Below are 25,991 nucleotides of genomic sequence, written 5' to 3'. Positions count from 1 at the left end.
TCGCGCTCGACATCGCAGCATCGGCTTGCGATGTCGCAGCGTGCAAAGTACCCCTTAGAATAGGTCATCAATGTTTGATCGGCCAGGATCCGACACCCCACAGCCCCACCGATTAGCTGTTCTCGATGGCAGCGGGCGGCCAAAATTACTCCGTTCCGGAGCTGCCCTGTCTTCTAATAGTGGCCACTGCCAGGTACTGCACATTTTCCTCCTATAGATTTCAATGGGAGGCGGATGTGCACTACCTGGCCATTATCAGAAGACTGGACAGCTGCAGAACTGAGCATTTCCATCTGCCTACTACCACTGAGCAGAGAACAACTGATTGTCGGGGGTGCCAGATATCGAACCCCTGGCAATCAGACATTGCTTACCTATCATAAGGATAGGCCATCAATGTAAAAGTAATGGACAATCTCTTTAATCACTGGTATGCAGGGGTGCCGGGTGTCGGACCCCAGCCGATGAGACATTGATCACCTATCTTAAGGAGAGGCCATCAATGTAAAAGTAATGGATAACCTTTTTAATATAAATTTCATGCATTTTGTCACCAGCCATTTGAAAGGGTGAGAACCGCTGCAAAAACATTGAAAGACTTGACATGCTGCAGATTTGAAAAAAAAAACATTTGATGGTTAAAAACTGCAAAAAAATAAAAGCAGCATGTGTTTGAGATTTCAGAAATGTCATTCACCTTGCTAGTACTGTAATACGATGGGGTTTTTTATTCCACAGTAAAAACAAGTCAAAAATACAACTAGTGAACAAGCCCTGATAAAAATGAAAAAAAAAAAGTTCTGAGTCCTCAAAGCATGAAATAGCGTCGTCCTAACGCGGTTAAGTTGTGCCTAAAATAAGCTGAAATGTAACCTGCTCCTACGAAATACCTGAGTGATTGATCTGTCTATGATTTCAGGAAGCTGAGCATGCAGAGAAAATGAACATAAGCCTGGCCTTCTTTTTGTATGATCTACTTTCCCTAATGGATCGTGGCTTTGTTTTCAATCTCATCAAGCTGTACTGCAATCAGGTACAAACATCTATAAGCGTTTATTATGTGCCTCATACTGTACACATAATATTCTGGAATAAGACGCTAGCACAGTGTTATCACTACATTTCACAAAATGGTCCACAGTGTCATCTCTAGTCAGATATCTAGTTTCCCTTGTTCTTCAGCTATGTATGAGGCCAAGTACACAGCAATTATTCCTGTATTCAGATCAATGCGTGTAAAAAAGCAGAAATCTAGGATTATTTTACTACACATGTATGTGAAAGTTTATTATCAAGAGCAGCCTAAACTATTTTCATCTATCTTTATATAGAAGACCCTAGATATTTCAGATACATTTTCAGAATAATTCACAGGTGACAGCAGTGGGTGTGTGTGCGTGCGTATATATGTGTGTGTGTGTGTGTGTGTGTGTGTGCGCGTGCGTATATGTGTGTGTGCGTATGTATGTGTCTGTGTGTGTGTGTGCGTGCGTATATGTGTGTATATGTGTGTGCGTGCGTATGTATGTGTGTGTGTGTGTGTGTATGTGTGTATATATATATATATATAATATATACACTGTATATCATGGGTGTTATGTCATTTATATTGGACATTTCAGGCTGCTTGATTACTATAATTTTCTGATATGCGGGGCAGATCTTTATATCATACATTTATTAATACATCCTTCAGGTGCTGTACTTTTACAATTAAAGTAATTTGTTTTATTAAAACTGGTGAGAACATTTGAGACTCCTAAATCTTATGAAATGTTGATACCAGACTAAAGCCTGCTTTACACGCTGCAATGTATCTTACAATTTGTCGGCGGGGTCACATCATAAGTGCGCACATCCGGCATCGTAAGGTACATTGAAGTGTGTGACAGGTACGTGCGATTGTGCTTGAACGTTAAAACGTTCATCACACGCACATCGTACCTGTCTCTAGAATTGCATGTCAGATTGTTCATCGTACCCGGGGTAGCGCACATCTCAGTGTGTGACACCTCGGGAACGATGAACAGATCTTACCTGCGTCCTGCGGCTCCCGGCCCACAATACGGAAGGAAGGAGGTGGGCGGGATGTTTACGTCCCGCTCAGCTCCGCCCCTCCGCTTCTATTGGCCGGCTGCCGCGTGACGTCGATGTGACGCCGACGTCCCTCCCACTCCAGGAAGTGGACGTTCGCCGCCCACATCGAGGTCGTATGGATGGGTAAGTACGTGTGACGGGTGTTAATCGTTTGTGCGGCACATTCAACAAATTGAACGTGCCACACATACGATGGGGGCGCCTCACATCGCATATGATATCGTATGCGAAATTGCAACGTGTAAAACAGGCTTAATAAGCCCACTTTAGGATTTCTATATAAAATCTGAAAAAAACTATATTTTCATTGTATTGGGGTATGTAGTACTTATTTTATTTAGCTGGCATAATGGAATTATTTCTGTTTGAACTATTCTTTTGATTTCCAGTTGTCAAGCAAATTGAATTCCCTTCCAACCCTGATCTCTATGAGACTAGAATTTCTGAGGATTCTCTGCAGTCACGAGCATTATCTTAGTCTGAACCTCTTCTTTGTATCATCATCCACAGCTGCTTCTCCGTGTCCCTCAATTTCTTCTGAGGTATGCAAAAAATAATAAGTAGCTTAAAATATTTTACAAACTTTTTTTTTTTTTTTACGCTTCATTTGGATACACACTGCATTGTAAAAAGAATTAGTGAAAAATTACACTGGGGAACGCAATTTTTTTAGGAGTTAGGTCAGACAACTGTTTTTAATTATTTTTTGGATGCTGAATCCAGAAATGATCTCAGTTTTTCTCTATCACGTCAAGTTTTTGAACTATAGGATTTTTGTCTTCTCAAAAATATGTAAACTACTGTACCTAAAAAGTGGTTGCTTTTTTTTTTTTTTTAAATAGTACAAATATGAACAAAAAATGAAATATATAAGAAACCACACTGTCTCAGTTGTGACTACTCTTACAATTTGCCACGTAGCTCTATAGGAGTCGAATTGTACTCAGATAACAAGTCTTATTACAGAAATCAGTGCAATTGTGCTTCTATGGCAGGTAAGTTGAGGAGGAAAAACTTGACGTGATAGAAAAAAACTGACTACATTTTTGGAATCGGCATGCCAATTTTAGTATAAATCAGCTCAAAAACCTAACTCAACAGAATTTTTTTTTCAAATTGTTCCCCAGTGTTATATTTGCATTTTCATGCATTTGTCCCACTTTTTGCTTCTTAGCCGTTTTAGAATTTTTTCATTGGACATAGACTTTTCTAATTGCAGCTTTTGAGAAAAAAAAATATTTCAGTATATTTAAATATAAAATATAATGTTAAAATATAGGTTTTTTTTATATGCCGAAATAAGAAAATAAGTTATTACAATTTTCATGTAGTACATGTACTGCACCATGGAATCAATGGTGATACTTTAATAATAATAATAATAATAATAATAATTATTATTATTATTATTATTATTATTAATGTAAGAAATTATAGACTGATGTTGTTCTAATTTTTTAGTCTTCCTTTTAAAAGTTCCATTGTGGTAACCATTTTTGATATGTTATTATTTTGGCCTAATTTTGCTGCATGTGCCCTGTACAGAACTCCAGCTCCTGCTCCAGTTTCCAAGATCACAGGATCGCCAGCATGTTTGACCTCTCCCCAGAATTCCGACAAAAGCATTTCTTAACTGGGCTCCTCTTCACTGAACTGGATGCTGCACTGGACTCCGAGGCTGAAGGGTTTGTTGTGTAAAGATATAGAGCACAAGCTGCACATAACAATACCCCGTCACACAATATTTCACTTATGATTCTAGAGAAAAGGACGCTTTTTTTTATTCTTGATGAAGCGGAGGTGTAGAACAATATTTCATTTTATTTTCTGGAGAGTGTATAGGGTTTGATCTGTCCTTAGGTGTCAGAATCTCATGGGAGTTTTTTTGTTATCTGTGGAAAATCTAAATATACAGTGATGACATACTGACTAGTTGAAATCAAACCCAAGGTCGCAGTTTTATGAGACCGCAAATTTAGGCTGTGTGCCCAAGATAAGTTTGTGGTGAGTTTTTGACTCTTATTTTAGCAGCATCAAAAATGCAGTGTCTTAAAGGGAATCTGTCACCAGGATTTTGCTCCCACATCTGAGAGCAGCATAATATAGAGACAGAGACCCTGATTCCAGCGATGTGTCACTTACTGAGCTGTTTGCTGTCATTTTAATAACGTCAATATTTCTCTGCTGCAGATCTAGCAGTTATACAGAGCTCATGAATATGCTGGACTACCTGGCAGCATGCCATGTAGTCCTCTAATGATAATTTACTGCTGATTAACCTGTGATTTTATCAAAGCTACACTAAGCAGCCCAGTAAGTGACACATCTCTGGAATCAGGACCCCTGCCCCTACGTTAAGCTGCTCTCAGATTAGGTGGTAAAAACCTGGTGACAGATTCTATTTAAAGTTCCAGCAAAGTAGATGAGATTTATAGGAATACAGTATGTGCTTCTTTAGTACTCAGCATAAACTGACCCATGGTGCGTGTTTCAAATCTGCAACATGTACATTCTTCTTGTGTATACACTGAGTTTTCTGTGCAGATTTTCCCTATATATTTGTATTAGATGCAGAATATCTGCAAATAAAAAATGCACATTCGCTTTTAGTGCGTTTCTGCTGCGGAAATGTATGAAAAACGCATATTATCTGCACATGGAGATCACTAAAGTTTTGTCGAAGCCAAATACCAGGAAGTGTCAAAAAACAAAGCAGCTTTGTTAAAACATGACATACCAAAAAGAGACAAAAACTGCAGCCGCAAAAACGTGATAAGAATGTATGTTAAAAAATGCACACAAAAGTTCTTGTACAAAATCACAAATCACCTAATTTACATAATAGGTGCAGAAATTCAAAAACTCATCATGGGAACATAGCCTTAAACATTTTGTACCAATCTATGTAAGGCCTGATTCAGACGTCAGCGATTTCTTTGTCGCTCCATTGGGAGACCCAGACAATTGGGGTGTATAGCTTCTGCCTCCGGAGGCCACACAAAGTATTACACTTTAAAAAGTGTAACCCCTCCCCTCTGCCTATACACCCTCCCGTGCATCACGGGCTCCTCAGTTTTATGCTTTGTGTGGAAGGAGGCACACATCCACTCATGCATTCTCAGATTAGTTATATCGGTTGGAAGAAAAGAGGACCCCCACGGGGTCCCCGGCATGTTCCCTTCTCACCCCACTAAAGTCGGCGGTGCTGTTAAGGTTGAGGTACCCATTGCGGGTACAAAGGCCGGAGCCTCATGCCGTTTTCCTTCACCATCCCTTAGTGGCTCTGGGAGAAGTGGGATCCTGACCGGTCATCCATTCACTGGGACCGGGCTCCCTCCGCAGCCCCTGTGGGAATCTGCTGGACAGGAGTCTATTCTTCCTCAGGGATCGGGCCCTGCAACTATAAGGTACTCTGTGTCCCCATGGGGACTGTGCATGGAGCGCCTTATTCCCGGACGCTGCAGCAGCTGCTGATTTCTGAAGACCGGCGGACTTCCGCGCCGACCGAGCCTGCTTGTCGGCCGCGGTCTTAAATTTAGTCCCCGGCTTCATCGCGGCCTAGTAGTAAAAATCCCGCCCCCGGGCCTGCCTGTCAGGGGTAACGGCGGGACGGCCGGCCTGACGTCGGCTGTGAGGGCAGGAGCATCCTGTATGTTTCCTCCCCCCTCACTGATCACTGTGGGGACCCCAGATTCCCGCACTTTTCTAGCACCGCCCACGGCTCCACTCCTCCCCTGAGAGCTCCGGCAGCCATGTTTTTGGCATTCTGCCGGTGGAGGATTATCAGAGAAGAGCTCTGCAGCTCTGGGAGACCTAAGGCAGGTAATCTGGAGGACACACACTCCGCTTTTTAGCGGTCGGTAAGCCACACCGGTCACCCGGTGCTGGTCCACCCCCAGGGTGCCGGAATAGATACGTATTTATATACATAATTCTGTTCGGTCGGGCTGTATACCCCTTCCCATATACCCTCAGTGATCACTCTCCTAGGAGACAACAGCATGTCGTCCACAAGGAGCAAAGGTGCTAAGGCACAGGGTTTTTTTGCGACCTGTACCTCTTGTGCGGCTATGTTGCCTGCGGGTTCCACCTACCCTCACTGTGAGCAATGCTCAACCCCTGTTTCGCTTGCTCAGCCGGAGCCTCGGTCACTAGTGGGCCCCTCGGCTCATGTAGACCCCCCTGCTCCCCCTGTCCAGGCGGCAGGGACAGAGTTTGCTGCGTTTGCTGAGAAACTCTCTGATTCACTTTCGCAATCCATGGCTCAGTCTATGGACAAATGGTCTGCCAAGCTGCTAGAAGCTTTGCAGTCCAGACCGGTCCTTACACAGGCCCCGGTCCCCGTTAGCTCGTCGCCTCCAGGCCCCTCTCGGTCCGCGCCGCAGCGCGCTCCCAGGTTGGGCCCTAGGTCCCACGCGGAGGACTCCTGCCCGGATCTCAGTCCCAGACCGACTAAGCGGGCTCGCTGGGAATCTTCCCCGACTTCTTCACGCTGTTTGGGTTCCCAGCCCGAGGACTCTCTGGAGGACGAGGCGGACGTCGCAGCTCAGGGCTCTGAACCTGACGTTGCTCTCAATCTTGATACACCTGAAGGGGACGCCTTAGTTAATGATCTTATCTCGTCCATTAACCAGGTGTTAGATCTGTCTCCCCCGCCTCCACCTGTAGAGGAGTCTGCTTCTCAGCAGGAGAAACACCAGTTTCGGTTCCCCAAACGTACACGGAGTGCTTTTTTCGATCACTCTAACTTCAGAGATGCTGTCCAGAAGCCCAGAGCGGTTCCGGACAAGCGCTTTACTAAGCGCCTTACTGGCACACGTTACCCCTTCCCCTCTGACGTAGTTAAGGGTTGGGCTCAGTGTCCCAAGGTGGATCCTCCAGTCTCTAGATTGGCGGCTAGATCTGTAGTATCGGTGGCAGATGGCTCATCGCTGAAGGATGCCACTGACAGGCAGATAGAGCTCCTGGTGAAATCCATTTTTGAAGCCACGGGCGCGTCTTTTGCCCCGGCCTTTGCAGCCGTGTGGGCACTACAAGCTATCTCAGCTTGTCTGGCTGAGATTAATGCAGTCACACGTAATTCTGCTCCGCAGGTTGCGTCTCTGACTTCTCAAGCAACAGCTTTTTCTTCCTACGCCATGAACGCAGTCCTAGACTCTGCTAGCCGTACAGCGGTGGCATCCGCTAATTCTGTGGCAGTCCGCAGGGCCATGTGGCTGCGCGAATGGAAGGCAGACTCGGCCTCCAAGAGGTTCTTAACCGGTTTGCCGTTTTCTGGCGACCGATTGTTTGGCGAACGATTGGATGAGATTATTAAGGAATCCAAGGGAAAGGACTCCTCCTTACCCCAGTCCAAACCTAAGAGACCTCAGCAACAGAAAATTCAATCGAGGTTTCGGTCCTTTCGTCCCTCCGCCAAGCCCCAGTCCTCTTCGTCCAACAGGCCGGAGAAAGGCCAGAGGAACTCCTATGCGTGGCGGTCTAAGTCACGCCCACAAAAGGCCGCCGGAGGCACTGCCTCCAAGGCGGCCTCCTCATGACTCTCGGCCTCCCCGAACCGCATCCTCGGTTGGTGGCAGGCTCTCCCGCTTTTGCGACGCCTGGTGGCCACAAGTTCAAGACCGATGGGTGAGAGACATTCTGTCTCACGGTTACAGGATAGAGTTCAGCTCTCGTCCTCAGACTCGTTTCTTCAGAACCTCTCCGCCCCCCGCTCGGGCCGACGCACTTTTTCAGGCAGTGGCCACTCTGAAAACAGAGGGAGTTGTGATCCCGGTTCCCCCTCAGGAACACGGTCGCGGCTTTTACTCCAACTTGTTCGTGGTGCCAAAGAAGGACGGATCATTCCGCCCCGTTCTGGACCTCAAATTGCTCAACAGACATGTGAGCACCAGACGGTTTCGGATGGAATCTCTCCGCTCGGTCATCGCCTCGATGTCACAAGGAGACTTCCTAGCATCGATCAACATCAAGGATGCTTATCTCCATGTGCCGATCGCACCCGAACATCAACGCTTCTTGCGTTTCGCCATCGGGAACGAGCACCTTCAGTTCGTGGCATTGCCTTTCGGCCTGGCGACAGCCCCACGGGTGTTCACCAAAGTCATGGCATCCGTAGTGGCGGTCCTACACTCTCAGGGCCACTCGGTGATTCCCTACTTAGACGATCTCCTAGTCAGGGCACCTTCTCGGGCGGCGTGTCAACACAGCCTTACAGTCGCTCTGGCGACTCTCCAGCAGTTCGGGTGGATAATCAACTTCCCAAAATCCCAGTTGACACCGACCCAATCACTGACTTACCTCGGGATGGAGTTTCATACACAGTCAGCGGTAGTCAAGCTACCGCTGGACAAACAGCTGTCCCTGCAGGCAGGGATACAATCTCTTCTTCGGGGTCAGTCATACCCCTTGAGGCGCCTCATGCACTTCCTGGGGAAGATGGTGGCAGCGATGGAGGCAGTGCCGTTCGCGCAATTCCATCTGCGGCCACTTCAATGGGACATTCTCCGCAAATGGGACAGGAGGTCGACTTCCCTCGACAGGAACGTCTCTCTGTCCCTTGCAACCAAGAAGTCTCTTCAGTGGTGGCTCCGTCCCAATTCTCTATCGCAGGGAAGATCCTTCCTACCCCCAACCTGGGCTGTGGTCACCACGGACGCAAGCCTGTCAGGGTGGGGAGCGGTTTTCCGCCACCACAGGGCTCAGGGAACCTGGACTCCGGTAGAGTCCTCCCTTCAGATCAATGTTCTGGAGATAAGGGCGGTGTATCTAGCCTTATTGGCCTTCCATCGGTGGCTGGAGGGCAGACAGATCCGTATACAGTCGGACAACGCCACGGCCGTCGCATACATCAACCATCAGGGAGGCACGCGCAGTCGTCAGGCCTTCCAGGAAGTCAGGCGGATTCTGCAATGGGTGGAAGCCACAGCCTCCACGATCTCCGCAGTGTACATCCCGGGCGTAGAAAACTGGGAAGCAGATTTTCTCAGTCGTGTTTCTCAGACGTGTTTCGAGAGATTTGTCGCCGCTGGGGAACGCCGGACGTCGATCTCATGGCGTCACGACACAACAACAAAGTCCCGGCCTTCATGGCACGGTCTCAGGATCACAGAGCTCTGGCGGCGGACGCATTAGTTCAGGATTGGTCGCAGTTTCGACTGCCTTATGTGTTTCCTCCTCTGGCGATGCTGCCCAGAGTGTTACGCAAGATCAGGTCCGACTGTCGTCGCGCCATTCTCGTCGCTCCAGATTGGCCGAGGCGATCGTGGTACCCGGATCTGTGGCATCTCACGGTGGGTCAACCGTGGGCGCTTCCAGACCGCCCAGACTTGCTGTCACAAGGGCCGTTTTTCCATCTGAATTCTGTGGCCCTCAACCTGACTGTGTGGCCATTGAGTCCTGGCTCCTAGCGTCTTCAGGATTATCTCAGGATGTCATTGCCACTTTGAGACAGGCCAGGAAACCAACGTCCGCCAAGATCTATTACAGATCTTGGCGGATCTTCTTATCCTGGTGCTCTGATAATGGTTTTTCTCCCTGGCCGTTTGCCTTACCCACATTTCTTTCATTCCTTCAATTCGGAATGGACAAGGGTTTGTCACTCTGCTCTCTCAAGGGACAAGTATCGGCGCTCTCCGTATTTTTTCAAAAGCGCCTGGCCAGGCTTCCGCAGGTCCGCACGTTCCTGCAGGGAGTTTGCCACATAGTCCCACCATACAAGCGTCCGCTGGAACCCTGGGACCTTAACAGGGTGCTAACGGCTCTTCAGAAACCACCTTTCGAGCCGCTGCGGGATGTTTCTTTATCACGTCTTTCGCAGAAGGTGGCATTTCTAGTGGCAGTTACATCACTCCGAAGAGTGTCGGAGCTTGCAGCGCTGTCATGCAAAGCCCCCTTCCTGGTTTTTCACCAGGATAAGGTGGTTCTGCGTCCTATCCCGGAATTTCTCCCTAAGGTGGTATCCCCTTTTCATCTCAATCAGGATATCTCCTTACCTTCATTTTGCCCTAATCCAATTCACAAATATGAAAAGGATTTGCACTCATTAGATCTAGTGAGGGCACGCCGGTTCTACGTGTCTCGCACGGCACCCCTGCGCCGTTCAGATGCGCTCTTTGTCCTTGTCGCTGGCCAGCGTAAGGGTTCGCAGGCTTCCAAGTCAACCTTGGCTCGGTGGATCAAGGAACCGATTCTTGAAGCCTACCGTTCTTCTGGGCTTCCGATTCCTTCAGGGCTGAAAGCCCATTCTACCAGAGCCGTGGGTGCGTCCTGGGCATTGCGGCACCGGGCTACGGCTCAGCAGGTGTGTCAGGCAGCTACCTGGTCTAGTCTGCACACTTTCACGAAACACTATCAGGTGCATACCTATGCTTCGGCAGACGCCAGTCTAGGTAGGCGAGTCCTTCAGGCGGCGGTTGCCCACCTGTAAGAGGGGGCCGTTTTTCGGCTCTTTTTATTGAGGTATTCTTTTACCCACCCAGGGACTGCTTTTGGACGTCCCAATTGTCTGGGTCTCCCAATGGAGCGACAAAGAAGAAGGGAATTTTGTTTACTTACCGTAAATTCCTTTTCTTCTAGCTCCTATTGGGAGACCCAGCACCCGCCCCTGTTCCCTTCGGGCTGGTTGTTCTTTTGTGTACACATGTTGTTCATGTTGAATTGTTCTTTTGGTTCATGGTTTTCAGTTCTCCGAACATCCTTCGGATTGAATTAACCTTAGACCAATTTGTAAGTTTCCTCCTTCCTGCTTTTGCACCAAAACTGAGGAGCCCGTGATGCACGGGAGGGTGTATAGGCAGAGGGGAGGGGTTACATTTTTTAAAGTGTAATACTTTGTGTGGCCTCCGGAGGCAGAAGCTATACACCCCAATTGTCTGGGTCTCCCAATAGGAGCTAGAAGAAAAGGAATTTACGGTAAGTAAACAAAATTCCCTTCTTTTCTCATATATAAAAAGCAGTTTGATTTCAGACAGTTTTTTGGTTCAGATTCTCTAGTCAGTGAGTCAGTCTTTACCATCACTGATTTTCTCATATGCAACAAATATAAAACAAAGCTTCTCCTACCGTTGCAATGTTAAAGACACAGCACACAGTACACTGGTACACATAACTGGTTGATTTGGCCCCGTGGCTTTATATTTCTAAAGGTGCTATTGACATGAGTTTCACACCAGATGTCAATAACAACCCATCCAATCCACACAGGCAAAGCAATCAAACCATGGATTTCCATAAATTTAGTGATGTGTAGTAATGAGAAATCACACAAGGAAAAGGGATTGAACATGGTTACTGAAATGTATTTAATACTTTGTATAAAAGCCTTTATGGAGAAACTAGTCGCATGCATGGCTCCAGTGTGATTTTGGCCCATTCTTCCACACACTCTTCAAATCCTGAAGGTTCCTTGGGCTCCTTCTATGAATTCAGGGCTTTAGCGCCTTCCTTAAATTTTCTTTTCAATTCAGGTCAGAAGATTGTCTGGGCCATTCTAGCAGTTTTATTTTCTTTCTCTGAAACCAATTGAGAGATATCTTGGCTGTGTGTTTGGGATCATTGCCTTGCTGAAATGTCCACCCTTGTTTCATCTTCATCATCCTAATAAATGGCAGCAGATTGTTATCAATAATGTCTCCATACTTTTGTCCTTTCATCCTTCCTTTAATTACATGGATTTTGCCACTGCCGTATGCTGAAAACCGGCCCCACTCCATGATGTACCCACCTCCAAACTTCATTGTTGTTATGGTATTTTTGTTTGATATTCGGTGCCTTTTGGCCTTCAAACATGCTGTGTATTATGGCATCCAAAGAGTTCACCTTTGGTCTCAACTGACCAGACTATATTCTCCCAATATTTCATAGGCTTATCTACATGTTTTGAGCAAACTTTAGACGTGCTTGAACATGCTTTTTGTTCAGCAATGGAGTCTTGCATGGTGAGCGTGTTTACAGGTCAAAGAGGTTGAGTGCATTACTTATTGTTTTCTCTGACATATTTGTACCTCCTGATTCCAGGTATTTCTGTAGCTCTCAAAAGGGGCATTGGCGCTTGGACTACTCTTCTGATAATTCTTTTTATGGCTCTGGCTGAAATTTTACGCTGAGCACCTGGTTGTGGCCGGTTTATGGTGAAATGATGTTCTTTCCGCTTCAGGATTATGGCCCAAACAGTGCTCACTGGAACCATCATTAGTTTAGAAATTCTTCTTTAACCAATGTCATCAGTATGTTTTGCAACAATAAGGTTGTGAAGGTCTTGAGGCAGCTCTCTGGTTTTACCCATCAGATGATGTTTCTTGTGTGGCACCTTTTTATAAGCCATCAGTTGAACCAGCTGGTGCCATGACTTTCCATGTCTTTTTGCACTTTTTTTTATTCATGTGTTCAATACTTTTCCTTGTGATATTTCTCATTATTACACATCACTAATTTCATGGACATCTATGATTTGAGTTCTTTGCCTGTGTTTAATTTGGATGGGTTGTTACCGACATAGACATGGTGAGAAATTTATGTCAATAGCACCTTCAGAAATGTATTTACTTAGAAACTTGTGACTTTTTTAATACTTATTTTACCCACTGTACATTCACACAGTTTTTGGAGGAACTTGGCAGGGAGGTTGCACCAAACATCTTGAGAATTGACCACCGATCTTCTGTAGATGTAGGTTTTCACAAATCCTTCTGTATCTTCATAAAATCTCAGAGAGACGTGAAGATGTTGAGATCACGGATCTTTGAGGGCAATATCATCACTTCCAGGAATCCCTTTACTGTTTACTTTGAAAATGGTTCTTATTGACATTATGTTTGGTGTTACTGTTTTGTTGTAGAATAAATTTTGAGTCAATCAGACTCCTCCTTGATGGTATTGCACGATTAATTCTGCCTGTATTTTTCAACTTTGAGGGTACCAAAAATATTGACCAAATCCTCAATGCAAGGCCCAAAGAAGTCTCCAAGAGTCTTCATTCTTGCCTGCAAACACTTATCATTGTACCACTCTCCTGGCCCTGGGGAACAAACTGCCTTCCATTACAATATTCAAAAATAGTAGTTTCCCTCAAGTAAAGGGAAGGAGAAAAAACAAGATTGTAGATGGTGAATATTGGAATGTGAATAGTGAATAATGCTGATAAAGTATCAGGACTGTAGAGTACATCAGAAAACATAATTGAATTCTATTTTACTTTCCCAGAATTAGTAAAGTGCAACGAAAGGCCATCAATGCTGTACATAATCTTCTGAGTTCACATGATCTGGACCCCCGCTGTCAGAAAATAGAAATAAAGAACAAAATTGCTGCTCTGTATTTGCCTTTGGTCAGCACTATTTTAGATGCCATTCCTCAGCTACATGATTTTTCAGGTAAATTAATGTATTTCTTTTTTTTTAAGTCTTTATTTTAAGACTAATATAACAAGAAGGAAAAAATGTAGTTTGTTCTATAGCAATAATATACAATATTAAAGTTTTATGTTAATGCTTAAAGGGGTTATCCGGCTTCTTTTGACTTTTTTTTTTTTTATTCCCCTATTGGGCTACATTGGGGCAGGTAAGTAGATAGAGACCACTTACCTGCCCTGCTGTCAGCCCCTCTCCCCCGGCTCAGAGCATTCATGTGACCGCTCCTGCCGCGATTTTGCTGCTTCCGGTCATTTCATGTCAACATGGGCTGGACCATGTTGACATGCAAATCTGGAACAGCATGTCGCCTCCCTGCTGGGCGGCTACAGTGCAATGAGCCCCGCCCCTTTTCCTGCACCCTCCCACACATTCCCCCGCACCCCGTACTCTCCCCACAACCTCCCCCAGCACTGCTGTGGGGTCCGTCACCTGGGGGAGGGGCCTGGCGGCGGATGCCGTGGTATCAGCACCAGCACCGGGCCCCTGCTCAGGATCGCACATTCAAATGTATCGGCATCACAGATCACAGATGCCGGTACATTTGAAAGCGCTGATGAGAGGGAGCGTAGCTTCTCATCACTGCCCGTGCAGTCTGTGTCTGACAGATCAGGACAGCGGTGACTTCACTACTGTGCTGATATGTCCAGAGCACAGACAGCGCGCGAACGTGCAGGAGCGGCGGGGACCGAGGACGGGTGTGTATGTATTCCCTACATGTGTTCCCTATGGGGGTGGGGGGGGTCGGTGCAGAGCGCCGTGTGTGTGTGTGTGTGTGTGTGTGTGTGCAGAGCCCTGTGTGTGTGTGCAGTGCAGAGCCCTATGTGTGTGTGTGTGTGATTCAGAGCCCTATGTGCGTGTGCGGTGCAGAGCCCTATGTGCGTGTACAGTGCAGAGTCCGATGTGCGTGTGCGGTGCAGAGTTTCGATGTGCGTGTGCGGTGCAGAGCCATGTGTGCGGTGCAGAGCCATGTGTGCGGTGCAGAGCCATATGTGCGTGTGCGGTGCAGAGCCATATGTGCGTGTGCGGTGCAGAGTCCGATGTGCGTGTGCGGTGCAGAGCTCTATGTGCGGTGTAGAGCCCTATGTGCGTGTGCGGTGCAGAGCCCTATGTGCGTGTGGGGTGCAGAGCCCTATGTGTGTGTGCGGTGCAGAGCCCTATGTGCATGTGCGGTGCAGAGCCCGATGTGCGTGTGCGGTGCAGAGCCATATGTGCGTGTGGTGTGCAGAGCCATATGTGTGTGTGCGGTGCAGAGCTTGATGTGGTGTGGGGTGCAGAGCCTGATGTGGTGTGGGGTGTAGAGCTCGATGGGGTGTGGGGTGCAGAGCCCGATGTGGTGTGGGGTGCAGAGCCCGATGTGGTGTGGGGTGCAGAGCCCGATGTGGTGGGGGGCGCAGAGCCCGATGTGGTGGGGGGTGCAGAGCCCGATGTGGTGTGCGGTGCAGAGCCCGATGTGGTGGGGGGGTGCAGTGCCCGATGTGGGGCTGTTATTTGCCATGCTGTAGTGATAACAGGTCAGGTGCTGGGGAAGAATACTGACATGGAATGTGTGTGCAGGGGGCGGGCAGGGGGCGAGGCTGGACACTGGGGCGGGACTGGACACTGAGGCCGGGCGGTGCCAGCTCTGACTGGGAAGTTTTGCACAGGAAGTGGTCATGTTTGCTTGTGCTGAATGTAAACAAAGAGCTGCAGAGAATAAGGCTATGTGCGCACTAGGCCGTTTTACCCGCGGATTTACCCGCGGATTTGCTGCGGAAATTTCTTGAGAAATGTCTGCAATCTTTGTGCAGACATTTCCCATCAAATCCTATGAAAAAAAAAATAGCTGTGCGCACGCTGCGGATTTTTCTCAAGAAATTTCCTTGAGAAGATTTTCTTGAGAAAATTTCTGGAGAAAATGAGCATGTTAATTCTTTTCCGCAGGTACCTGCGGATTTCTGCAGTACAGCCTGCAAAATCCGCAGGGAACAACCTGCAGGAAAATCGCGGCAAATTCGGAGGTCCGGAAATCTTCCACTCCCAGAAGTTTCTCAATAAATTTTCTTGAGAAACTTCACATTTCTAGTGCGCACAAAGCCTAAAGGGATAATTCAAGAGGAACAAAAGTTAGAAAACAAAAAATAACAATGTAGGGGTGTTTTATATGACAATACAGCACAGATTAGCTTACCAAAAATATTTGAGTTTATGTCGGACAACTCCTTTAAAGGGAACCTGTCAGCTCAAAAAAGCGTTCTGACCTACAAGCAGGAGCCTGTGTGAGCTATTAACCCCTCCCTACTCATGCCTGTGTTGTTATATTTTGTAATATGAAAGTAATAAAATAACGTTTTATTACTTTCATATGTCCTATGTAAATGATAGTGTCTCTAGCCCCATGGGCGTCTACATGCTTTCCATGGTATCACGCCCATGTGGGCGTGATACCATGTATTTACATCAGCGACGTGACCGTTGCTCCTTTAAAATTTTGCGTGCGCGCGCGCTTACCATTCTCACCGCCTCATCCTGGCTCTTGCTTCTTGGCTTCTGACGCGCACTGCGCATGACCGGAACCACAAGCATCTTCTGAGCATGCGCAGTGCACGTCAGAGGCCGAGGAGCAAAAGCCAGGATGAAGCGGTGAGAATGGTAAGCGCGCGCGAGATTCTAAAGTAGCAACGGTCACGTCGCTGATGTAAATACATGGTATCACGCCCACAGGGGCGTGATACCATGGAAAGCATATAGACGCCCACAGGGCAATGAGACGCCCATGGGGCTAGAGACACTATCATTTACATAGGACATATGTAAGTAATATAACATTATTTTATTACTTTTATATTACACAATATAACAACACAGGGATGGGTAGGGAGGGGTTAGCAGCTCACACAGGCTCCTGCTTGTAGGTCAGAACGCTTTTTTGACCTGACAGGTTCCCTTTAACGAAGAGTTCAGGAGTAGTTTGTGCAAAGTTTTGTAATGACACTACCTTAATTCAAGTATCCTCTTCAGAAGGAAGAGGATTTGATCTCTGGCGCCATGTGTAACAATCCTAAAAGTCAAAATCGACCCTTTAGGGTATGTCCACACGCTGCGTTCTGGTATGACAACAAAAATGCAGCCTCTGGCAGACTCTTGACAAATGTAAACACTGTGTTTGAAAATAAATCCGCTATAAAACGCATGCGCTTTTGATGCGTTTTCGCTGCGTTTTCCCTGTGTTTTGGACAGTGCGTTTTTAAAGAAGAAATAAAATATGATAGGATAGGATTTGATAGATACCTAGAATACATAGATAAAGGGCTAGATAGGAAAAATAGATAAAAAGAATAGATAGCATGATTGCCCGCTGACAGCAGACAGACAGATCCATGCGATGAGAATGAACTCGGGTGAACCTCTTAGGTCAGTGCCGCAACACAGATAGTAGTGCGGGGCCCGCAGCTGTGAAGTTAGAGCTTCACCCGAGTTCATTTTCATCGCGCAGCTCTGTCTCTGTGTCGTGGCCTGATTTGCAGTCACAGGTGAAGGACTCACCTGTGACCGCAAATCACCTGAGTGACGTCTTGCTGATCATGCGGCTCACTTTAGTCACCCGGGTGATTTGCTGTCACAGATGGAGGACTCCAGCTGTGGCTGCGGGTAACCTGAGTGACGTCACCGCTGATAGCGTAACTCACTTCAGTTGCTGCATGGAGCTCACAGAGAGCAGTCGTGCTCTATGGCCTCTCGCTGTCCACTTCAGATGTAGCAGTGCTGGAAGCGTCATGGGACCTCGTGTGAATTATGTCGGACCTGGAAGGGAGTTTGGGGGGGTTAATAAAGTGGTGAAAGAGTTTTTTTTTTTTTGTCTGTGATTCCAAATAAACTATTTTTTGGGTATATGTGTTTATTTACTTTACTTACAGATTAATCATGGGGGGTGTCTCATAGACACCTGCCATGATTAACCTAGGACTTAGTGGCAGCTATGGGCTGCCATTAACTCCGAATTACCCCGATTGCCACCGCATCAGGGTAATCGGGATGAGCCGGGTAAGGTCCAGGGACTGTCCCGTTTAATGGATGCAGCAATTCCGAGCAGCTACTGGCTGATATTTTTAGGCTGGGTGGCAACCTAAAAACGATAGACCTCCCCAGTCTGAGAATACCATCCAGAAGCTGTAAGGCTTTATCTTGGCTGGATATCAATTGGGGGGCACCGCACATTGTTTTTTTAAATTATTTATTTATTTATTGTACTGCACGATATAGACCCGCCCACCGGCGGCTGTGATTGATTGCAGTCTGACAGCTGTTACTCAGCATGGGGGCGTGTCTGACTGCAACCAAGCATAGCGCAGGTGAAGCAGTGAATGAGATGAGCCTAATGAGCGGGTGAAGTGAATATGAGATGAGCCTAAGGACCGGCAGGCACTTTCAGAAGCAGGAGAGGCCACGAGAGCAGTGTGACAGCCGTGCCCTTTCGATGATCGATGAGTATGAAGGAGGGAGAGGGAGAGACCGAGATAGAGAGAGACCTGCATTTTTGTTGACAAGAACGGATCCAAAATGCAACCAAAATGCAGTGCAAACGCACAGCTAAACATTTTGCTCTATGGAGGTTGACCGGGCATTGATACCATCTTGCCAGTAGCTTAAAGCTCTTTTCCTGGGCATTGCATGCTACTGAGATCTTGTGGGAGAACACATACGCCTTTTGTTTTTCTTCCTCAGTAAGGCTGAAACCTAATTCCGATTCCCATCTTCCAATGTAACTGGGGTCCTCAGAATAGAGGTTCCTGTTCATCATATTGCAAATGAGGGAGATCTGGTGCGTCGGAGGCAAACTCTGCAGGAATAAGTGTTCAAATGGGGTGGATGTATCCGGGGAGGGGGGCCTCTTCCCACCCAGCCAGGATCGCACAAAGGAGTGAAGTTGTATGTATTCGAGCCACCTCAATCTCAATCCGGGGAAAGCGGCCTGAAAGTCTTCAAAAGGGGGCAAGTCTCTGCCCTGTAATATCTGCCCCAGTCTAATATCCAAACTTCGTTTCCAGCCCAGAAATCTCTCCACCGTACACCCCGGAGGGAAGCCCGGATTGCCGAACAAAGGCATCAGAGGAGTGGACGAGCCAATCAGGCCGCTTTTCAGCTTTGTGGCCTCCCATACCTCCAGTGTCGCCCTGAGCAAAATCCCATCAGGCCTAGGCAGCGATTTTAACAAATATTTGTCAAATAAAACGCTGCCTAAAAAAACGCAACTTGCGGATTGAAATTCTGATTTCTTTGTCGCTCCATTGGGAGACCCAGACAATTGGGTGTATAGCTTCTGCCTCTGGAGGCCACACAAAGTATTACACTTTTAAAAAAGTGTAACCCCTCCCCTCTGCCTATACACTCTCCTGTGGATCACGGGCTCCTCAGTTTTATGCTTTGTGTGGAAGGAGGCACACATCCACTCATGCATTCTCATACATAGTTATGACGGATGGAAGAAAAGAGGACCCCGATGGGGTCCCTGGCATGTTCCCTTCTCACCCCACTATGTCGGCGGTGTTGTTAAGGTTGAGGTACCCATTGCGGGTACAGAGGCTGGAGCCACATGCCGTCTCCTTCACCATCCCTTATTCGGCTCTGGGAGAAGTGGGATCCTAAGCGGTCATCCACGTGCTGGGACCGTGCTCCATCCGCAGCCCCTGGTGGAACCTGCCGGACCGGAGCTTCTTCACCCCCAGGGACCGGGCCCTGCAACTTGAAGGTACTCTGTGTCCCCATGTGTGGACTGTACAGGGAGGGAGGTCGCTCCTTCTCCCCGGAAGCCGCGGTAGTTCCGTCCGCAGTTTTTTTCGGCGGACTTCCGCGCCGACCGTGCCTGCTTGTCGGGCACGGCCTTAAATTTAGTCCCCGGCTTCGCCGCGGCCTAGTCGAGCAAAATCCCGCCCCCGGGCCTGCCTGTCAGGGGTAAGGGCGGGATTACCGACATGACGTCGGCTCTGAGGGCTAGAGCATCTTTGCATGTCTCCCCCCACCCTCATTGACCACTTGGGGACTCCAGATTCCCGCTCTTTGCTGGCGCCGCCCTCGGCTCCACACCCCCCCTGAGAGCTCCGGCAGCCATTTTTAGCATTCTGCCGGTGGATGCTACTCAGCGGCAAAGCTCTGCAGCTCTGGGGGATCCACGACAGGGAATCTGGAGGACACACTCCGCTCGGTAGCGGTTGGTAAGCCACACCGGTCACCCGGTGTTGGTCCCCCTAGGGTGCCGGGATATATATAGATATATATATCTGTTCGGAAAGGCTGTATACCCTTTTCCCATATACCCTCAGTGGTCACTCTCCTAAGAGACAACAGCATGTCGTCCACAAGGAGCAAAGCTACTAAGGCACAGACTTTTTTCGCGGCCTGTACCTCTTGTGGGGCTATGTTGCCTGCGGGATCCACCTACCCCCACTGTGATCAATGCTCGACTCCTGCCACGCTTGCTCAGCCGGAGCCTCGGGCACTTGTGGGCCCCTCGGCTCATGTAGATCCCCCGGCTCCCCCTGAGCAGTCTGCAGGGACAGAGTCACCGTCGTTGGCCTCTTTCGCTGCGACACTCTCCCAGTCACTTTCTCAATCCATTGCACAGTCTATGGACAAATGGTCATCTAAGCTCCTTGAGGCTTTGCAGTCCAGACCGGGCTCTTCACAGGCCCCGGCCCCTGTTAGTTTGTCTCCTCCAGGCCCCTCTCGGTCCGCGCCGCAGCGCGCTCCCAGGATAGCCTCTAAGTCCCAGGCGGAGGACTCCTGCCCGGATCGCAGCCCCAGGCCGGCTAAGCGGCCTCGCTGGGACTCTTCCCCGGCCTCCTCACGCTGCTCTGGATCCCAGCTTGATGACTCTCAGGAAGACGAGGCGGACGTGGGAACTCAGGGCTCTGACCCTGACTTCACCCTTAACCTTGATGCCCCTGAGGGGGACGCCTTGGTAAATGATCTTATCTCGTCCATCAACCAGGTGCTGGATCTCTCACCCCCACCTCCTCCTGCAGAGGAGCCGGCTTCTCAGCAGGAGAAACACCAATTTCGATTCCCCAAACGTACGCGCAATACGTTTTTTGATCACTCTAACTTCAGGGACGCTGTCCAGAAGCCCAGAGCGGTCCCGGACAAGCGCTTTGCTAAACGGCACACTGACACGCGTTACCCCTTTTCACCTGAAGTCGTTAAGGGCTGGGCACACTCCCCCAAGGTGGATCCTCCAGTCTCTAGATTGGCTGCTAGGTCCGTTGTGTCTGTTGCCGATGGCGCATCCCTGAAGGATGCCACTGACAGACAGACAGAGCTCTTGGTGAAGTCTATTTATGAGGCCATGTCTGACTGAGATTAATGCCGTCACGCGGAATTCTGCTCCGCAGGTTTCTTCCTTGACCTCTCAGGCATCAGCATTTTCGTCCTACGCCATGAACGCCGTCCTGGACTCCGCTAGCCGTACGGCTGTGGCATCCGCTAACTCCGTGGCAGTCCGCAGGGCGATGTGGCTGCGCGAATGGAAAGCAGACTCTGCTTCCAAAAGGTTCTTAACTGGTTTGCCTTTTTCTGGCGACCGTTTGTTTGGCGAACGGTTGGATGAGATTATTAAGGAATCCTCGGGAAAGGACTCCTCCTTACCCCAGTCCAAACCTCAGAGACCTCAGCAGAGAAAAATCCAATCGAGGTTTCGGTCCTTTCGTCCCTCCGCCAAGACCCAATCCTCGTTGTCCAACCGGCCGGAGAAAGGCCAGAGGAACTCCTATGCGTGGCGGTCCAAGTCACGCCCCCAAAAGGCCGCGGGAGGCACTGCCTCCAAGACGGCCTCCAGATGACTCTCTGCCTCATCTAACCACATCCTCGGTCGGTGGCAGGCTCTCCCGCTTTGGCGACGCCTGATGGCCACACGTTCAAGACCGATGGGTGAGAGACATTCTGTCTCATGGTTACAGGATAGAGTTCAGCTCTCGTCCGGCGGCTCGTTTCTTCCGAACCTCCCCACCCCCCGCACAGGCCGACGCACGTTTTCAGGCAGTGGACGCTCTAAAGATAGAGGGAGTTGTGATTCCCGTTCCCCTTCAGGAACGTGGTCGCGGATTTTACTCCAACTTGTTCGTGGTGCCAAAAAAGGATGGGTCATTCCGTCCCGTTCTGGACCTCAAGCTGCTCAACAGACATGTGAGAACCAGACGGTTTCGGATGGAATCTCTCCACTCGGTCATCGCCTCGATGTCACAAGGAGACTTCCTAGCATCGATCGACATCAAAGATGCTTATCTCCATGTGCCGATCGCACCCGAACATCAACGTTTCCTGCGTTTCGCCATCGGGGACGAACACCTCCAGTTCGTGGCATTGCCTTTCGGCCTGGCGACAGCCCCACGGGTTTTCACCAAAGTCATGGCATCCGTCGTGGCGGTCCTGCACGCTCAGGGCCACTCAGTGATCCCTTACTTGGACGATCTCCTAGTCAGGGCCCCTTCTCTGGTGGCGTGTCAACAAAGTCTTACCGTCACTCTGGAGACTCTCCAGCAGTTCGGGTGGATCATCAATTTCCCGAAATCCAAGTTGACGCCGACCCAATCACTGACTTACCTCGGGATGGAATTTCATACCCAGCCAGCGTTAATCATGCTACCGCGGGACAAACGGCTTTCTCTGCAGGCGGGGGTGCAGTCACTTCTTCGGAGTCAGTCACACCCCTTAAGGCGCCTCATGCACTTCCTGGGGAAGATGGTTGCAGCCATGGAGGCAGTGCCGTTCGCGCAATTCCATCTACGGCCACTCCAATGGGACATTCTTCGCAAATGGGACAAGAGTGCTGCTTCCCTCGACAAGAACATCTCTCTTTCCCTCGCAACCAAAACATCACTTCAGTGGTGGCTCCTACCCACATCCCTGGCCCGGGGAAAATCCTTCCTACCCCCAACCTGGGCCATGGTCACCACGGACGCGAGCCTGTCAGGTTGGGGAGCGGTTTTTCTCCACCACAGGGCTCAAGGAACCTGGACTCCAATAGAATCGTCCCTTCAGATCAATATCCTGGAGATAAGGGCAGCATATTTAGCCCTATTGACTTTCCATCGGTGACTGGAGGGCAGGCAGATCCGAATCCAGTCGGACAACGCCACTGCCGTCGCCTACATCAACCACCAAGGCGGCTTCGCAGTCGTCAAGCCTTCCAGGAAGTCCGGCGGATTCTGCAGTGGGTGGAAGACACAGACTCCACCATCTCCGCAGTTCACATCCCGGGCGTAGAAAACTGGGAAGCAGATTTTCTCAGTCGTCAGGGCATGGACGCGGGGGAATGGTCTCTTCACCCAGACGTGTTTCGAGAGATCTGTTGCCGCTGGGGAACGCCGGACGTCGATCTCATGGCGTCACGACACAACAACAAGGTCCCGGCCTTCATGGCACGGTCTCAGGATCACAGAGCTCTGGCAGCGGACGTTTTGGTCCAGGATTGGTCGCAGTTTTGACTGCCATACGTGTTTCCCCCTCTGGCGATGCTGCCCAGGGTACTACGCAAGATCCGGTCCAAATGCCGTCGCGCCATTCTCGTCGCTCCAGACTGGCCGAGGCGGTCGTGGTATCCGGATCTGTGGCATCTCGCGATGGGTCAACCGTGGGCACTTCCAGACCGCCCCGACTTGCTGTCACAAGGCCCGTTTTTCCATCTGAATTCTGTGGCCCTCAACCTGACTGCGTGGCCATTGAGTTCTGGCTCCTAGCGTCTTCAGGGTTATCTCAGGATGTCATTGCCACCATGAGACAAGCCAGGAAACCAACGTCCGCCAAGATCTATCACAGCACTTGGCAAATCTTCTTATCCTGGTGCTCTGATAACGGTTTTCCTCCATGGCCGTTTGCATTACCCACATTTCTTTCATTCCTACAATCTGGAATGGACAAGGGTTTGTCCCTCGGCTCTCTCAAGGGCCAAGTGTCGGCGCTCTCCGTGTTTTTTCAAACGCGTCTAGCCAGGCTTCCGCAGGTCCGCACGTTCCTGCAGGGGGTTTGCCACATGGTTCCACCTTACAAACGTCCGTTGGAACCTTGGGATCTTAACAGGGTCCTGACGGCTCTTCAAAAGCCGCCTTTTGAGCCGCTGCGGGATGTCTCTCTCTCCCGTCTTTCTCAGAAGGTGGCCTTCCTGGTGGCAGTCACATCACTTCGCAGAGTGTCTGAGCTTGCAGCGCTGTCATGCAAAGCTCCCTTCCTGGTTTTCCACCAGGATAAGGTGGTTCTGCGTCCTGTCCCGGAATTTCTCCCTAAGGTGGTATCCCCTTTTCATCTCAATCAGGATATCTCCTTGCCTTCCTTTTGCCCTAATCCAATTCACCAGTGTGAAAAGGATTTGCACTCTTTGGATCTAGTGAGAGCACTCCGGGTCTACGTGTCTCGCACGGCGCCCCTGCGCCGTTCAGACGCGCTCTTTGTCCTTGTCGCTGGCCAGCGTAAGGGATCTCAGGCCTCCAAGTCAACCTTGGCTCAGTGGATCAAGGAACCGATTCTCGAGGCCTACCGTACTTCTGGGCTTCCGCTCCCTTCAGGGTTGAAAGCCCATTCTACCAGAGCCGTAGGTGCGTCCTGGGCATTGCGGCACCGGGCGACGGCTCAGCAGGTCTGTCAGGCAGCTACATGGTCTATTCTGCACACTTTCACGAAGCACTATCAAGTGCATACCTATGCTTCGGCAGACGCCAGTCTAGGTAGGCGAGTCCTCCAGGCGGCGGTTGCCCACCTGTAAGAGGGGGCCGTTTTTCGGCTCTTTTTATTGAGGTATTGCTTTACCCACCCAGGGACTGCTCTTGGACGTCCCAATTGTCTGGGTCTCCCAATGGAGCGACAAAGAAAAAGGGAATTTTGTTTACTTACCGTAAATTCCTTTTCTTCTAGCTCCTATTGGGAGACCCAGCACCCGCCCCTGTGCCCTTCGGGCTGGTTGTTCTTTTGTGTACACATGTTGTTGATGTTGATTTGTTCTTTGGGTTCATGGTCTTCAGTTCTCCGAACATCCTTCGGATTGAATTTACCCTAGACCAATTTATAAGTTTTCTCCTTCCTGCTTTTGCACCAAAACTGAGGAGCCCGTGATCCACAGGAGGGTGTATAGGCAGAGGGGAGGGGTTACACTTTTTTAAAAGTGTAATACTTTGTGTGGCCTCCAGAGGCAGAAGCTATACACCCAATTGTCTGGGTCTCCCAATAGGAGCTAGAAGAAAAGGAATTTACGGTAAGTAAACAAAATTCCCTTTTTCTCATAGACTTTCCTGGGTAGCAAAGCGCATGCATTTTGTCATTGACACAGTGCAGTTTAAAACGCAACCAAAAAGTATGGAAAAACGCAACATGCGGACAGACCTTAAAAGGGAACCTGTTAGCAGGTTTTTACTATATAAGCTGAAGCCAACATGCTGCAAGGCTTAACACAAAAACCTCAGAGATGCCCATCTTCTTATAGTCCAATCAGCTGTTTATTTGCTATGTTTGTTTAAGCAGCAGGACCCTTATCATTGCTGGGACTACAAAGTCAGCTGCATGCCCCCCCTGTAATTGACAACTCACTGCCAATGTACAATCTCTATTGAGAGCCTGGTGTGGACGGGGCAGCTCTCTGGACTCAGCTACATGACTAAAGCTAACAATTCTGATTTTGGGGTGTTACCCCTCCTCAGTGCAAAGCAGGAGAACGGATTTAGCTGAATGAGCGGTCTCTGACTGCAAGTCTAGGAGAAGATGTTTTTGGGGACAATGACATGCTGGAAGAGACTTAATGGCCATGCAGTGCTCCTCTCTGAAATTAAATATGCAAATTGCCTCTTCAGAAGGAAGAAGATTTGATCTCTGGCACCATTTGCTGGATGTAACAATCCTAAAATCAATATCAACCTTTAACGAGCCTTGCCACATGGCTAAGGATAAAAATCAAAACCATAAACTCCATATGCAGACACATGTCTCTATTTGCCTTTGACTGGGAACCTGAATGAACGTTAATCCTTGTGGAATGTAACATGCCGGTGTAAGGAGACTTTTAGAACATGCAATGCTCCATTGGGAAATTAAATATGCATATCCTCTTAATTATTGCATATTTACTATCCACGTATCTCTCTCCACAAGAAGGGAAAGCTCTTCTCCTTGGGGAGACTGACACAGCATGCCAGTGGTGAGGAGACTTTAAGCCACAATGGTGCTCAGAGAAATATGTAAATTGTCTCTTAAGTAAGGAAGTAGACTATCTCTAGTACCACCTATTGGAGGTAGCGATCCTAAAAGTCAAAAGTGACCCTTTAACAAGCTTTGACTTAGGATTTATGCCAGATCAGAACTTCAATTTGCAAAAATGGTATTTCCTCCTATAGGTGTCACTAAAGTTCATCTACTTCCTCACTGAAAAGATAATTTGCATATCTCCACAAGAAGAAACGTTCCCCGTAGACACCCAGTCAGAGGCGTCTTGTCTAGCTCAATCAGATCTCCTGCTTTGCACTGAAGAGGGGC

At 48.8% G+C, this 25,991-nt stretch overlaps 1 protein-coding gene across 3 annotated transcripts in view; it reads left to right on the top strand.

Moving 5' to 3' along the window:
* DOCK8 (dedicator of cytokinesis 8) overlaps nt 1-25,991 on the top strand; it is a 360,169-nt gene that overhangs the window by 243,760 nt on the left and 90,418 nt on the right. For all 3 annotated transcript variants that reach the window (XM_075317756.1, XM_075317746.1, XM_075317764.1), the window contains 4 exons: nt 920-1,033; nt 2,487-2,639; nt 3,643-3,782; nt 13,300-13,469. In XM_075317756.1, the coding sequence (XP_075173871.1) occupies nt 920-1,033; nt 2,487-2,639; nt 3,643-3,782; nt 13,300-13,469 (577 nt within the window). The remainder of the gene's footprint in view (nt 1-919; nt 1,034-2,486; nt 2,640-3,642; nt 3,783-13,299; nt 13,470-25,991) is intronic.

This window comes from Anomaloglossus baeobatrachus, chromosome 1, assembly GCF_048569485.1.
Source record: "Anomaloglossus baeobatrachus isolate aAnoBae1 chromosome 1, aAnoBae1.hap1, whole genome shotgun sequence".
NCBI classification, from domain to species: Eukaryota; Metazoa; Chordata; class Amphibia; order Anura; family Aromobatidae; genus Anomaloglossus; species Anomaloglossus baeobatrachus.
Note: the sequence above shows the minus strand (reverse complement) of the source record. Positions and strands in the feature narration are given on the sequence as shown.